Source organism: Quercus lobata, chromosome 4, assembly GCF_001633185.2.
Source record: "Quercus lobata isolate SW786 chromosome 4, ValleyOak3.0 Primary Assembly, whole genome shotgun sequence".
In the NCBI taxonomy this organism is placed as follows: Eukaryota; Viridiplantae; Streptophyta; class Magnoliopsida; order Fagales; family Fagaceae; genus Quercus; species Quercus lobata.
In genome coordinates this window covers 26561481-26577684 of record NC_044907.1, presented here as the reverse complement: position 1 = coordinate 26577684, position 16204 = coordinate 26561481, and the positions used below count along the sequence as shown (strand labels likewise).

General features: G+C 32.4%; 2 protein-coding genes across 6 annotated transcripts; one reads left to right on the top strand and one right to left on the bottom strand.

Annotated features, from left to right (window-relative positions):
- Window positions 1-5212: 5212 nt before the first annotated feature.
- Window positions 5213-7803, bottom strand: LOC115988095 (60S ribosomal protein L37a-1-like). Its single transcript, XM_031111732.1, has 5 exons — window positions 7696-7803; window positions 6586-6625; window positions 5787-5875; window positions 5566-5648; window positions 5213-5471 (listed from the first exon to the last, which is right to left on the bottom strand). The coding sequence occupies exons 1-5, from the start codon at window positions 7696-7698 to the stop codon at window positions 5408-5410; spliced, it is 279 nt and encodes a 92-aa protein (XP_030967592.1). The 5' UTR covers window positions 7699-7803; the 3' UTR covers window positions 5213-5407.
- Window positions 7804-9768: 1965 nt separating this feature from the next.
- LOC115984220 (metacaspase-1-like) lies at window positions 9769-15410 on the top strand. 5 transcript variants are annotated; one of them, XM_031107193.1, is made up of 6 exons: window positions 9769-9936; window positions 10187-10508; window positions 11910-12240; window positions 13035-13182; window positions 13468-13683; window positions 15184-15410. In XM_031107193.1, the coding sequence occupies exons 2-6, from the start codon at window positions 10259-10261 to the stop codon at window positions 15241-15243; spliced, it is 1005 nt and encodes a 334-aa protein (XP_030963053.1). In that variant the 5' UTR covers window positions 9769-9936; window positions 10187-10258; the 3' UTR covers window positions 15244-15410. The 5 variants fall into 5 exon arrangements, with proteins under 5 accessions (XP_030963053.1, XP_030963051.1, XP_030963052.1 ...); XM_031107191.1 differs by having other exon boundaries at window positions 10047-10508; XM_031107192.1 differs by having other exon boundaries at window positions 9769-10508; window positions 13062-13182.
- Window positions 15411-16204: the final 794 nt, after the last annotated feature.

The window sequence follows — 16204 nt, the reverse complement described above, 5'->3', positions numbered from 1 at the left end:
AATAATTGGATCAAAGTCTAAGATTTACCTATAGGCTTGATTATACATATTGGGTAAATGTAGAGTCATATGTGTCCAGATATATTTAAGATTAGGATTCCAAGCTCATAGACCCATTATTCTAAGTTTAATTTGTTAGATATTATATATTATCCTTTTGTAAATTATTTAAGTTTAATTATATAATTACCCTCATGATTCTAAGTTTAAGAGATGGGTTGTGGGTTAAGAACAAGTTTTTGGACTATGTTTTAGGATAATTATATCTAATTATATTTATTTAAAATAGGTGGAATTATATTTATGCAGATCAAAATTGTTGATACCTAAAACATCCTAAATTAACATTATAAGGCTAATATAAGGAGGCTCAACTCCATATTTTAATGAATTCTATGAGAGAGTGTCGATGCCCTAATGAAGGACAAAGTCCTTACATCTTTCAATCAAATGTCCAAAACCACCACAAATTTGGGTCGTTACTTTTGATAGTTGGAGAAAAATCCCATTTTGCACAGCCAAATAGAATTTTTTTTTTTTTTTTTTTTTTTTTTGAGAAGGTGCCAAAGAGATTGATAATGGGCTAAGTGCTTTGCCTAGACATGACTCACTATGTGACCTTGACACTGCTCTATATAGTTAAAATATTATTGAGGATGCTTGATGAAATCAACGCCTTGGTTAGAAATTCCATATGAAAAATGATAGGTTCAACAAGTCTGACATGTACAACATATGCTCAATTCATGTAATTTTAGTTAGAAGTTGAAGATACTATGAACACAAGGGGACATGGCACCCATAGACAAAGGGTGATAGGGAGAAAGATCCAAAGCAGTGTCTGGTCCTCGTCATTCGTCAATGTCATTTGAAGAATGAATTAGAAGTTAGCAAGGTTTGAGCATCAAGCCCATTTACTATGTGATTGATCCCCAAGTGGGTAATGTTATTTCACTCGGTAATAAGATTAATATAAAACAGAAACAAAATGTGGGAAGGGGAATGAACAAGGGGTCAAATTTATTATGGTTAACGTCAAATTTATTTCCTTTATATGGTTAACATCTTTGGGAGAGGTTTAGAAAGGATGGGTTATTTATTATCTAAGAAACAGAAGTTTGATGTGAAATCTTATTATCAGGTTCTTTTTTATGGCAACCAATTTGGAAGACCAAGGTTCCAAAGAAGTAGCCTTTTTGCTTGGACAGTGGTTCATGGCAAAGCTCTAACAGTGGGTAATCTTTGTGCAAGATCATCATTGTTTATTGGTGTTGTATGTGCAAAGTGACTGGGGAGTTGATCAATCACCTCTTGATGCATTACATTATTCTAAGGACTTTGGTCTCTCATTTGGTGCGATGTTAAGTGCCTTCCACCAATAGCAACTTCTTGTGGGTTTGAGTCTAGGAATCAACCTCTCCAAAAAAAAAAGGGAAGTAAGACAGCCTACCAATCACCTCTCCCAGATCCTGCAGAAGCGGGAGCTTTAGCACTAGGTATGACAATTATTTAATAAGGATTGTTAGAAGTATGTAGGAATGGCAACAGGCCGAGTTCGGGCCGGGTTTTTGCATACCCGGACTCGACCTGCAGGCCAAGACCCACGACCCACGACCCAGCCCGATTATTAATCGCGTTTTTTTTCCGGGGCCTAGACTCTCCCCACCTTTTTCCGCGGGCCCTGTTTAGCCGCTTGGGCCCAAATTTGGCCCAACCAAATTTTTTTTTAAGCCCATTAAATTTTTTTGCCAGATTCAAGCCAATTCAAGCCATATATGGCAGCCAATTCAAGCCCATTCAAGCCATTCAAGCCCATTAAGATTTTTTTTGTATTAAGATTTTTGGCATTTGGGCTACGTTATATGGCAGCCAAATCAATCCAAATCATAGGTTAATCATAAATCAATAAATCACCTATTAATTATACATCTATAAATCAATAAATCATAACTAAAATCACCAGCTAAACATAAAAATAAAATAAATCCAACAAGTCCAAGAACTAAGTATCACAAGTCCAACAAGTTCAAGAAATTAAAAAGTTACAAAACAAATCCCCCAAGTCTAAGAAATTAAAAAGGTTAAGAAATTACAAAATGTCTTTTCCTCCACAAACCAACAAATTAAAAAGGCTAAGAAATTACAAAAGGCTAAAAAGGCTTAGAATAATTACAAACCAACAAATTAATCCAACAAGTCTAAGAAATTAAAAAGGCTACTAAATTAATACAAAATGTCTAATCATCCACAATTGTGACACAACTCTCATCCTCTTCATTAGGCTCCCCATCATCATGAATTGATTGAAGTGTACAATTTCCAGACATAGTTGAAGAACCTACAACAACAATGAATTAAAAAATGGAATAAACTTCATCAAATTGTAACTAGCAAATATAAAAATACAATTTTGATTTTATAAATAGAAATTAGACAATTGCTAACCGTTGATTTCACTTCATAACCAATTCTGAGCACACATTATTGCCTCTATAGTCTCGGGATGTAGCCTACTACGGTGTGGACTTAAAAGTCTCCCACTAGTTGGGGACGTTTTTATTGCTATTTTAAAGAGCAAAATAATGTAAACCAAAGAACAATTATTGGTAGATGTTGTAAATGTGATGGGGCTGTGTGAATGCATGCAAAATTAGACAGAGGCGTTTTTGTGGTATGAATGAAAGTAGACATAATAGAACATCTTCGATCATAGGTATTGAGAGGTGTGAAACTTACTCAATGGGTAAGTGCAATATTATTATGACATTTGTGTAACAATATTTGTGTAAGAGGAATGTTGTATACGACTATTAAATCATGTATTTTTAGACACAAACATTTTTGTGGTATGCATAAAAATAGATGTAATATATTTTCACCATAGGTATAGAAAGAGGTGGGTCCTAACAACGAAGATATGCAAATGTTTTACCAATAGTTACTCACAATATCAGCCGTTTGTAAAACTTTTTGTAAAAAAAGTTATATCTCTAGCATTATTCTTATTTGGATATCAAAATAATGTAAAAAAATTGTACTCACGAGGTGGTTTAAGTTAATAACGAGACTTGTAGAATAAAATTGCGTGCAAAATTTTACTTTGCATAATTGGATCAAAGTTATAATAATTGGATCAAAGTCTAAAATTTACCTATTAGCTTGATTACACATATTGGGTAAATGTAGAGTCATATGTATCCAGATATATTTCGGATTAGGATTCCAAGCTCATAGATCCATTATTCTAAAAAGTGTTATTGAGTTCATACTACGTTTTATAAAAAGTTTTACAAAAAGTCTAAAATAGTTAAGTTTTTGTATATTATTGCTTGGATATCAAAATAAAGTCAAAAAAATTGTACTCTTGATCACACATGTTTGGCCATTGTTGTTGTTCTAGATCACTATGTACTATGTAGTCACGTTTATCATGGTAACCTAAGTTGAGTAGAAGCCAAAGTTGCTCTACTGGTTATTACTTCCAAGGCAAAAGGCAGGCTTTTGCGCATTCATTTTGGAAAGTGATGATTTCAAAGTTCTAGAACCTATCCTCAGTCGAGCTCATCCTCTAGATTGGCTAGTTGCTCTTGTAACATTAAGTCATTAAATTTTTACTCTAATCTTTCTCCCTTTGCTCTCTATCTCAAATCTCAAATCTGTAAAGCTATAAATTCTCTGGTTCATAATTTGCTTAATGTACCATGTTTTGTGGCCATAAAAAAATTAAAAAAAAAAAAAAAAAAAAAAAAAAACAATGTACCTTGTTTGGTAATCTTTAAGAAACCCTAAGAATTTCAAGTTTTCTGTGGTTGTTTGTCTAGTTAGGAGGAAAAGATGGTTCCTCCATTCCAAAATGTTGGTCTTGTTTAAAAAATTTAACCTTTTAAGGAAACATCATTTAATGTATTATTTGTCAGTTAAAATGACACAAATTACTTTCATTAATTTAAACTATAAAGAAAGAATGACATTGACTTTTTAAATAAAGTAAAGCATAAAATACGAATTTTAAATATAGGATAAGATATGAATGAAAAGAGTGCTTCATTTTGAGATCATAAAATGAAAAAGAGGACCAACAATTTAGGACGAATGGAGTATTTACAATTAGTTTAGAACAAAAATACCCACACAGAACTTCAAAGAGGTTTTCAGGTTCCAAAAATGAGGAAAGGAAAACATAAGAATAAATAAACCGAGCAAAGTGATTGAATCTTTTGTATGAATTTTCTGCACTACCATGTTGCTGTGTTGCTGCACTAACATAAGAATAAATAAACCGAATAAATAATGATCCATGTTGCTGTGTTTTGAAGGAACTGGAATGAGAAAAGGAAGATGGTATCCACAAACTACGTATATGATTCTTGCAACAGATACAAATCCTACATTACCAAACTGAATGCAACTGCCCTGGTTGAAACCCTGAATACATTACACTAATCTACAGCATTTTCTAGTGAAACCATTTGCAAACTCATCAAATCATGCGAGTCAACAGCAGATAATACATTTATAATGGTGAAAATGCCTCACCAGGGTGATTTTTCGTAGAGTTTTTTTATTAAAAAAATTCATGGTATTTAACCATTGAAAATGAAGGCGATTACCGAAAACAACTATTAATATTCATTCATTCATTTATTCATTACCAAAAAAATTTATCGATTGAAAATAAAATATTTGGAAAATTAAATAATTAAATAGTGCTGATATCAACCTCTATAAAGAATCAAAGCATGTGTTCACTAGATACTAGCGCTAAGATTGAGGAGAAACAATTAAAATCCTAATACACCAATTCTGTTTCTCAGTTTCTACTCAAAACTCTATAAATATATATATATATATATATTATTCTTTTTTTTATTCCTATATAATTGAAAAAAGTTCTTTGTTCCTATTTTTGTCCTTAGACTATTGAATAAGCACAATTTGCAAAGATTAGGGACAAAAAATCAAAATGAGCTTTTGGTAAAGTTTAAAGACAAATTATATCTTGAAAAATACCATATTCACAACAAATCTTAAGTGATAAGTTTTTGTTTATTAAAAGTACGCCAAAAAGATATTTCAATAGTAGATTTACATTAGAACCAATAACATATAAAAGAGAAAAGAGTTACTCTAATGCGTAGCATGTTAAAGACTTAATTAGACACTTTAGGATGGCCTATCAACCTTAATTTCATACATCATGCAAACCCAGACAGAAGAGAAACAAAGCTGCAGCCTTTAAAGTAAAAATTAATAATAAACAGCAAAACCAGATGAATCTGCTAGGTCTGCATCAGGAAATCTGACAAAATATGAAAATAAGATACTCCCAACTCAGTTTAACATCCTTTAACAAAAACTACATTGAGAACGATAATGTCAAAATTTAAGACAAACAAGAAAATGCAGTTTAACTCTCAGTCGCGTCCCTCAGCCTTCTGATGGTACTCCTAACAGTCACAGCACTTGCAGTACTGTCAAAGTAAAGCAGAAAAACAGAAATAAGAATCCTCAACTACCAAACTTTTAAATGAATAACTAACTCAAAGCTTTGAGAAAAATCCTTACTTCAATGTGTAAGCACCTCCCGCTTTCACTTTTCCACAATCCTTGCAACCCCAGATGCCCACAGCCTTTCTCTTCACTGCAAACTGCAAAATTACACCATTCATTAAAATGATAGCTTGAATTAGAGCAGAGACTTAAATGGAACTCAAGTAAAGCCATTAACCAGAGTCCAGCATCTGAGTAGTCATTCAATGATAAGAGATGGACACAAGGGGAGATACCTTCCCGCAAAACTCGCAGAAGTATTTGCTGTGCTGGCTGACTTCCATCTTCTTAATCTGCTTCCTCAAACTAGCACCATATCGGGTCCCTGAAATAAAAAAACATAAGTACAATAACTTAATCATAAAAGATGCTAGTACAACCTTTTTTTTTTTGGTAAAAAGGACTTTCATTCAAGAAACTAAGAAGCTGGTACAACCTTAATCATAGAAGATGTGGTTGGTTCTTATCCAGTAAGGTTTTAATATTAATCTTGCCAATTTGCTAGGAAGTAACAGTGTTTGGGAGTGTAGATTGGGTTGGCCACATGCTGGTCCATGATTTTATATAAGTCAGGTCCTCCTTTTATGGTTTTGAACATTGGGTTTGTTTAGGTTTTAAACCTTCAATTTGTTTAAGTTGAGTTTGTATTCACAGCTTCTATAAATTTTGCACAAGTACTTGAAAAATGAAACTTTTGACAGCATCCTGATTCCTGAGCGAATGATAAAACACCAATTGCAAGAATTTGTAATATTAAGCACAGTATGCCACACAAAATTTAGTCCATAAAATCAAACGTGAGATTCCATTAGCAAGTCAGATTATTTGAGTCTCATTTACCACAAACCAGCCACTGAGAAGAGGGAACGACCAACCTACCATGCTAACTTCACAACATTAACCTTTTTTTTTCCTATCATCTACAATTATTCTAGCCCAGTAGTGTGAATGCAAAAAAGAGTAGCACATCTTCCCATTGATCTATAAATTTCAAGAGATGTATATCAAAGAGACAAATTTTTATGTAGAACTTACCATACTTCCCAACGATACCGGCCTTCTTGGTTCTCTTAGTCTGCATACCATCAGAATGATCAAGACAGAAGGTAAGGCACAAACCATGAAAAACAAAAATTAAAAGGCAGCCCAGAAATAGTCATTTTCATATCTATGATTAATATCAACCAACAATAAACACATCCATTACTGGTAAACAGGAACAAAGAAACAACACTAGAATCATAAGCTCAAGGAAAAAAAATATCACACTGCTATTACTCATATAATAAAAGAAAAACTTCCAAAAAATTATGAAATAAGTCATCTCATTACATACAAAATCAGTCAGAAATCACACAGACCAGATGGCAACACATGCTTTCACAAAAATAGGACAATAAAACAGCAGCCTAGGATATGACCCATAAAGCAGTGCACAAGTACTACCGCTCTTAAGTTGCATTGACATTTTCAGAAGCAAAATGTACACATCCCAAAAAATAGGTTAAACATATTCATATCAACCCAATTGGAATCACAACTTTAGTTACTACCCAACATAGCATGTCCAAAATTATAGGATCTCCATACCATTACAAACAGAACCACAATATACTCCAATACACACTATCACAGCACATCGAAACATATAAACCTTAAACCATTGTCTTCTGGGTAAAAAGAAGACAATCATCTATAATACCATTGTTCAAACAGGATTGAGCTATTTTCTTTTAATATTACTTCAGCAATTAAAAATTCCAACAAAATATAAACAACCCAGAAAATCTTTAATAGATTCAAAGCCTGTAAGCTATTTAAACTATCTATTTCAATTGGTTTGCTTAAGCTGATTTCAAATCAAATATTTTCAAAAAAACGATATAATAATATCCAAACAGGAAAAAAATCATCAGATTCAAGCTAAACCAGCATATGGGTAAGCATGATAACATCATATAAACAACAAACAAACAAAAAAATTTCTCCTTTATTATTTTCTCAGCAACCAAACAACAGGGAAAAATGAAAGCAAACACGATTTCAAGCTAAAAGCTAATAGTTTTCTCAAAACCCAAATGCCAAAAACATAAATCAGATCCATTTTCCAGTTCAAACTTGAATATCACAGAGCTGAGAGAGTACCATTTTGGTTGGGGCTTAGGAGGAGCTGGAAACCCTAGAAGATGAACTCTCTCTGTTCACGAGCGGCCAAGCTAAGCGTATCGTTTCGTTGATTGCTTTATATATATGTATTTATATATAGAGACACAGAGAGGGAGGCCACTAGGGTTTATGTTTTCTCTTTGAGGCCTGTGTTTATGGGCCGGGTTTGTGAACCCAAAGGCCTATGAGTTCCCAACTTCTCTTTTGGATTTTATTTTAAGACAAAATTGCAAATTTTTACCATATATAAAGCTTGGGCTAAATTTGATTTTCCTCACTCAAATATAATATAATTATTAATTCTCATTGTATAATTATAATTTTTTTTATTATAAAATTTTAGTTGTAGTGTTTAATATTTATAGAAAAATAATAATTTAATAATCAAGTAATGCGTGAACAAGTTTGAACATGTAATTTTGTTTGGTAGTGAAATTGAGCTCGATCCAATTTTGATTCATGTTCGAGATAAAATTAATAAAAAAATCATAAAATTTTAAAATTCAACTTGATTTAACTTTTTTGCAGCCATATATTTTTTCGTATGGATTTTCAACTTTTTTAAATTATTTAATGACCATTTAAACATAACAATTAAAGAACGAGTAATGCTGCATGACATTTTTCATAATATAGTTGCATTGACAAGTTTTTATTGCTTTTATCTAAGCCCCCTATCGACATCACTTTATCATCTTTTTTTATTTTTTAGGAAAAAAAAAGGGGGGGATTCGCTTGTGTAGTCATTACCCCCCATCCCATGATATATTGTCACTTGGGCTTTTTGGTAAGCTCATTGGTACCACCAGTACATATCAAGACGTACAACTACTCCCATGGGTACCACTAGTGCATAGCAAAGCGTACCGCTACTTAACCTCATTACCATGTTTGCTACATTTTGAAGTTCGAGTCAGTATTCAGTACTTGAATCCGCAACCTCTTGGCACTTGATTCAAAGTGATGGATCTTTTCGAAGGTTATATAACTTACCACCTCAATAATTATGATTTTTTAATGACAATTTTTATGACTCTAAACTTATTGATAGAGAATCTATAGTGTCATAAGGTTGTATAAAGAATCTATGGGTCTGTTCGAGGGCTGTATAAATTACCCCTCCAACTTGTCTCTCATGTTGAAAAGTAAATTTATTTATCTTTCAATAGGGATTCAATTTCCGGATCTTATGTCAATGGGGTGAGGAGAAAAAAAATCTCCTTATATAAAGAATTCTACAAGCAGATTATATGGTTCATATCCTCCCAAGTGTGATATAAAGTTTGGAAGATTGTAACATATCCACCGCACAAAGTTTTTAAAAATATATTCACTAGATTGTAATGTATGCATATACACGAAAACATTCAACAACGGTGATGATGATGTGGTCTTAATTAGGTGAGTGAGGCGATTATCTCAATTTTTGGATTGCTTGGTACCAAAATTAAAAAAAATGAAATTAGATACATAGCATTTTGTTCGGAAAAAAAAAAAGGATATTAACATAAAATTAGATAATAATTAAAAACTAATTTAAAATCAATTTTTGATTATGATCTTGCATTGACTTTAATATAATATATGAACTCTTTTAAAATAAGTGAATTTGATTTTGTTATCCTATAAATATTGAATATGTATTGAATATCATTATGTTGGTATTTATTTAAATTATTTTTTTGAAAAATATTTATTTCAATTATTATTTATATGATAAAATTAAATCTATTTATATCTAAATAAATGAATAGAATTTTAGAAAGCACAAAGCATATCCAATTTCTAGTGCCCACTTCCTTATTTTGCCTAAGGTAAGACTAGAATATTACTCAAAAAAGAAGAAGAAAAAAGATAAGACTAGAATAGAATATTATACAAATGAAAACAGAATGTGTGCCCACTTTGACCAAGGCCAATCGTACATGTGTAAAACTCCTTTATTCAACCGAGTCCAACTTGTTCTATCAATTACATTCCTGATTCCTTTCATTTCCTATATATACTCTCAATACAGTGGCAAATAAATTATAAGTGTGTAACAATCCCAGTGTCATTGCACAACTTTCCAGTTTTTATCATTGTGGTTCTTAATTACTTCTTTCTTTTTAAGAAGAAAGAACCAAACCTTCTTAATACATCGGATTTCTAATAAGAACTGAGGTCCAACCAGGACATGAAGTTCCAAGCTCCTCCAATCAAAGTTCAAAGTTAACTCTGGTAAGTTATAACTTTGTAAGTTGCAAAATTTCTGAGCAGAAAATTTATATAGTTAACCAAATAAATTAAAATAACTGTGTTTAATCATCAATTACACCCATGATTGGAAGATGATATTAAGTGTAACGGGGATAAGTGTAACACCTCTCACATGGAATTCGGTGTGACGCCCTTTGGGCCCAAAATTACCAAGAAATCAAGAACCATGCCAATGCTAGTGAATTGCTCCAATTGTCGCACGCCATTGCAGCTCCCTGCAGGTGCCACAGTTATTCGATGTGCACTATGCCAAGCTATCACACACATCGTTAATCCTCGCAATATGCTGCCTGCTCCTGCTCCTCCTCCTCCTTTTTCAACTTTGCCCTTATGCAACGTGCCTCCTCCTCCATCGCTGTACAACCACATGCCTCCTGGGCCTCCCCTCAATGCTCACGGGAGAAAGAAGGCAGTGATCGTGGGGATATTATATAGGTACTCACTCAAAGGTTGCATCAATGACGCTAAATGCATGCGATACCTCTTGATCAATAAGTTTCACTTCCCCCAAGAGTCCATTCTCATGCTCACCGGTATGTATGTATCTTTGTATCTCTGCAGGCATGTATCTGTGTATGCATATGTGACTCTTATCATAATGGTTTGTTTCCTCTCTTTTTTATTGTAGTAATTTGTAACATAAGCATGATCATTATGTATGTATGAATGTATGTTAGTAAGGCCTCATCCTTTAGCTTGCTTTTACAACCAAAATTTCATGTGTGAGAGTGTGGATATATGTCTAAGCATAACTTAGGTTGATTTGGATTGTACCATGTAAAGCATTATATGTGTTAGTATATTCTCAATTGAGCTTGCCTCTTGTTCGGAGAAAAGATTTGTGGCATAAGTGATAACTAACCGACCCGTATAGTTGGTCTAGGATGACTAGTGTGGAAAATAGAAATAAGGAAAAGAAAAAAAAAAAAACAAATAATTGGTTTAACCAACTAGAATATGTAGGAAACCCTAGACTTCATCACCTAACGGTTTTTGGAGTCACCACTAAGCTTAAAAAATAATTTTCTAATTAGAAATTTTGAATTCAAATTGCAATGCTCAAACTTTCTTGGAGCCTTTTTTTAAATAGGATTTGAGAGTACCTTCTTCTAAGAGCTAGGCTAAAACTTGTTCACGTCTCATGTCCAAACGATCATCTCCCGTCATCGTTTTGGCTTACTTTCTCTTTCTCTTGAATTCCTAGTGATCGTAGGACTGTGTCTTCTAGTCTTGGCATTGGCTGCTGATTAAATGGAAGACATCCTTTTAGAGGCATCATCTTTCTTAAGAAAAAATGAGATTTTCCTGGGTCTTCTTAGGGGGGGAGAGGGAACTAGTGCTTGCCTATAAATATGATAATTGTGTGGCTTTTAAGACCGGATTTGCCAATACGGTAAACTTTCGTTTATCATGCCAAAATTAAATTCAAAATTCAAAAGTGAAATTTAGAAAATATGAAATTTCAAATGAGAAAAAAAATTTTGAAATAATAAATGTTGAAATAATTTTTAATATGCTTCATCCATCAATAGGCCTACAAATAATTGAATAAATCTGTGCAAGGCAATAAAGCTAGATCTGTTGATAAATCCAAACCATCACCATATGTTGGTCTCACTTGTCATTACTCATTATTACCAAGGTTGCATATCTGCGATTTTTGGAGGATTCCCATGTCATGGTGTTACTTTTCAGGTTGATTTGTGCAATGTTTGTTTTTGCTTGACTAAGAGGCCTACCAGTAAAAGCAAATACTTTTTTTTTTTAGAAACAATAAAAGCAAATACTTAATTCAGAAAACAGTTTTATTTCAGTTTTTCTAAGCAAACCCTGCTTTAAGAAACAGAGGTTTTGTAGAACTTTACTAGTTATGGCTGTGGTAATTCTTAAAACATGATAGTGGTAATTATTCTTACCTGAAATATGAAATGCAGAAGAAGAAATTGAGCCATACAGAATTCCAACTAAGTACAACATTAGGATGGCATTAAATTGGCTTGTACAAGGTTGCCAACCAGGAGATTCTCTGTTGTTTCACTATTCTGGTCGTGGTTCACGACAGAGGAACTCTAGAGGAAATGAAGTCGATGGATACGATGAAACTCTATGTCCTTTGGACTTCGAAACTCAGGGTATGATTGTTGATGATGATATCAATGCAACAATTGTCAGACCTCTTCCTCTTGGTGTTAAGCTTCATGCAATAATAGATGCTGGTCATAGTGGCACGGTACTAGATTTGCCATTCCTTTGCCGGATGAATAGGTTAGTGATATTAAAGGCTTTGATTCTCGCACACTCTTTATTATATATCGTCCACACACATCACTTATTTCATATTTTAAATATGGATATCAGTAATAAAAAAAAAAATATATATATATATATATATGAATATTGCTCATGAAATTATGAATATTGTATATACGAAGTGTATATCAACCATGTAAGAGAAAATTTTCCCTAATATTAAACATGTTTATAGTTTATAAATGTACTATTATGGCCACCTCATTCTTAGTAAGCAACACACATCTCCCTGGTGGGGGTTATTGTGGCTTAAGCATGTAACACACTTTTTCTTTTTTCTTTTTTCTTTTTTGCAGAAACGACAATAAACTTTATTTATTTAGAGTGATTTGTACAATGGAAAAGAGAAAATAATTTGTTTTAATTTGAGGAAAAATCAGACCTCCAGTAGACTTTAATTCTTATAAATTCTGGTATGCATTTTTATTAACAATAAGAATGAGTACTTATCCAACATATGTAGATGATCACTAAGATTACAATTAGATAACATCAATTTTGAAGGAGAGCTATCCACATACATGGACACATTACACATAATATGTACATATTAAGTTTTTCTTTGTTATTTAATTATATTATTTGCACTAAGTCTGTGCTACCTGAATTTTTTTATTTTTTATTTTTGTGTATCATGGATGATCTAAATATAAATGATAACACTCCTCATATTTTCTTCGAGTTTCAGTTTTTTCTTTTTTCAACATAATTTATTGTAAAACATTTCCCCAAATTACTTTGTATTTTAGGTTTTGCTTTCTTCTTGGTAATAATAGGGCTGGACAATATATATGGGAGGATCATCGCCCTCGATCAGGTGTATGGAAAGGAACAAGTGGTGGAGAAGTTATTTCCTTTAGTAGTTGCGAGGATGATCAGACCTCTGCTGAATCATCTGTATGTATTTGTAAATCTAAGCGAACATGAACTTTGGAATTGTTTTATAAAACTATACTAGTTATCATAGCTCGAAAGACATGAAGATGATGATAACATACAATATTAATGATTAAAAACATAATTTCACAATTTTATCTAATATCGTGTTTTGAAACACAAAATTTTAAAGAGAATATGTACTGACCATGCAATAGCGAGTATGAAGCAAGATTTTCCCATACAATAATAACAACGACAACGGCAACAAGAAGATGTTATATGATGTTTTTATGGAGATTGCAGGCTCTATCAAAGATAACATCGACAGGAGCCATGACTTACTGCTTCATCCAAGCAATTGAGCGTGGGCATGCAACTACATATGGGAGTGTACTCAATTCCATGCGTACTGCCATTCGATCTACGGGCGGTAATGGCCTTGGTGTTGGTGGTGGTGTTGTGACATCTCTCCTTAATATGCTTTTAATAGGAGGAAGTTTTGGTGGTGGGCTAAGACAGGTATTTGCTTCCTATATTGTTACTTAATCTAGGGTGTCATGAAAATTTTTCTATATCTACGACATCAAATAAAACTGTCTCACTATTATTCTACTTTATATTCTCGATCTGTTTGTTTCGATGAAAAATATTGTATAAAAATAGTTTTTCATGTTTTCTAGTGTTTGATAGTATAAAAATTTAAAATAAAATTAAAAAAAAAAAAAGTAAAAAGAAAACTATCTTCGGTCAACAGAAAAAGTATGGCTTATTTTTAGATATTGTTTTCCATTAGATTATTTTGAAAAACAGTTCTATCTCTCAGCAATTTAAATAAGGAAAGTTAAAGATTGTTTTTAACTTATTTATGGTTTCTACCAAATATAGAAAAATGAGATAATTTTATAGAAAATATTTTTTGAAAAATGACTCATTTTCTAGAAAACATTATTTCTAAAATAAATAGAGCATCGATGAATCATAATTTATTATATATTTTTATATAGAAAATAATCTCATCTTAAAATGAAAATAAAAAATATTATATATTAGCTATTGCAATTGATAGATTATGAAGTATAACACTGTAAGGACACGATTCGTAACGACCCGTAACAGTGTTGGGTTCGTACGTAAAAAGGCTTAAACAATATCATTTGTAGAGCGTGGGTTTGAAAGGCTAGGCCTTGGTCACCAAACGGTGGATTTTTCGTGGTGTTCATACATGATTAAGTCATTTTTGCCCTAGGAGTCTTTCTCCTGGAGGCGGGCTGGGAGGCTCTGGTTTTTAGCCATTTTTCCCAGCCTCCTCTCTGGATTCCTTCCTTTTCCTTTTATACTCACAGGTGTTCCTTATCCTTCGTCCACGTGTAGGATCGACTTTTCCCCAGACTGATACTTGTCCCATCAACCCATACCCAGAGTGGTTGGGGGTGGTTGTAAAAGCTGAAGAGTATGGCTCTGTCAGGTGCAGAGTATTGAATAGTATTGAATGGCAATAAGGGCAGCTTTCCTTGGTCGTTATACTTTCCAGCGTATCCTTCTCTGTTGACCTAGATATTTTAGATTTTCTTCCAAGCTAGTCCTATACCGTTTTTGCCCTTTCTTCTGGTGAGGCCTCGGACATGCCGAGGACGATTTGTATCCCAAGGCTATTTTATACTTGTATTACAGATCCTGGGCCATAACTTTTCTCGGCTTGGGCCTTTGGACCCAGCGAATAAATGGGCCTGGCCCACAAATTATTGGGCCCCACAAACACAAAAAGTACCACAGACAAGAGAATTCTATTCATGGGATATCTACTTCAAATTGATGTGCATGTGTGGCATTAGATTTTTAAAAAATAAAAAATAAAAAAATAAAAAAATAAATGACCATTTAGTCTTTAAGTCAAAGCTCATCAGATGTGTATAACTATTTATTAATTTCTATGATGTTTTTGATGTCTTCCTGAATTTATGCAAGCAATGAGTTGTTAGTACTTTGACTCATTTTCCATTGTGTTTTCTTTGTTTACAGGAGCCTCAGTTGACTGCCTGCCAGCCATTTGATGTGTATACAAAACCTTTTTCCCTTTGATTTTTAATAGTTTATTTATAGGTTGATATATTATATGATGGTATTGACTAGTCGATGACTCATGTAATGCGTAGTACATTCAAAATATTTTGTAAGAAATAATATTACGCCTCATGTATAATACTTATCATGCAGTATAATATTTGGAAAATAAACTTCAACTGCATTATATCTCATTAAAAAGACATGATAATCGAGAATATTGAGCATTTTACTTGATTGAATTGAAAAATATTAAATTATTTTCACTGATTTTCTTGATTGTGTGTATTTAATTTTTTTTTTTTTTTTTACTATACTTTGTTTACCAAAACAAATCAATTTGAAAAAAAAAAAAATCATATTTGAACAAAAATATCATATTTCAAATAAGTTGTTTCTTAAATAAATCTTACAAAAAGTAATCGTAAAATTTTATTTTACATAAATAATTACTGTACCACTACAAATAATTAATCCATGAAAACAAATGCATTTATTTTATTAATACTCAATTTAATTACATAGCACAAATTTAGAATAATGAGTATTGAAAATGATTTAGGAAATGTAAATTTTTAAGATGGATCATATATTATATAAAAGTCGAATCATAATTAGAATCCAAATAAAATCCAATTTAGTTTTTATTTTGGTTGGGTCCACACTAAACAATATATAGGAGAGTTATTCAGTAATAAACATGGTGGCATTCATGAGTCATGCCTTAAAGCATTCACATCCCAAAATTTTATCTCATCCTATTTTACCATCCCAAAAAGCTACTTTATCAATAATACCATACCATTTTACAATACTCCCAACATCCTAACTTTTATTTTACAATACAACACCTTACATATAATATTTCTACACAATAAAATAATATATCCCAAAACCCAGATAAAAACAAAAACCCAAAAACCTGGTGTGTGAGAGAGAGAGAGAGAGGAATTGTTAAAGAAAGTGAATAAAATATTAG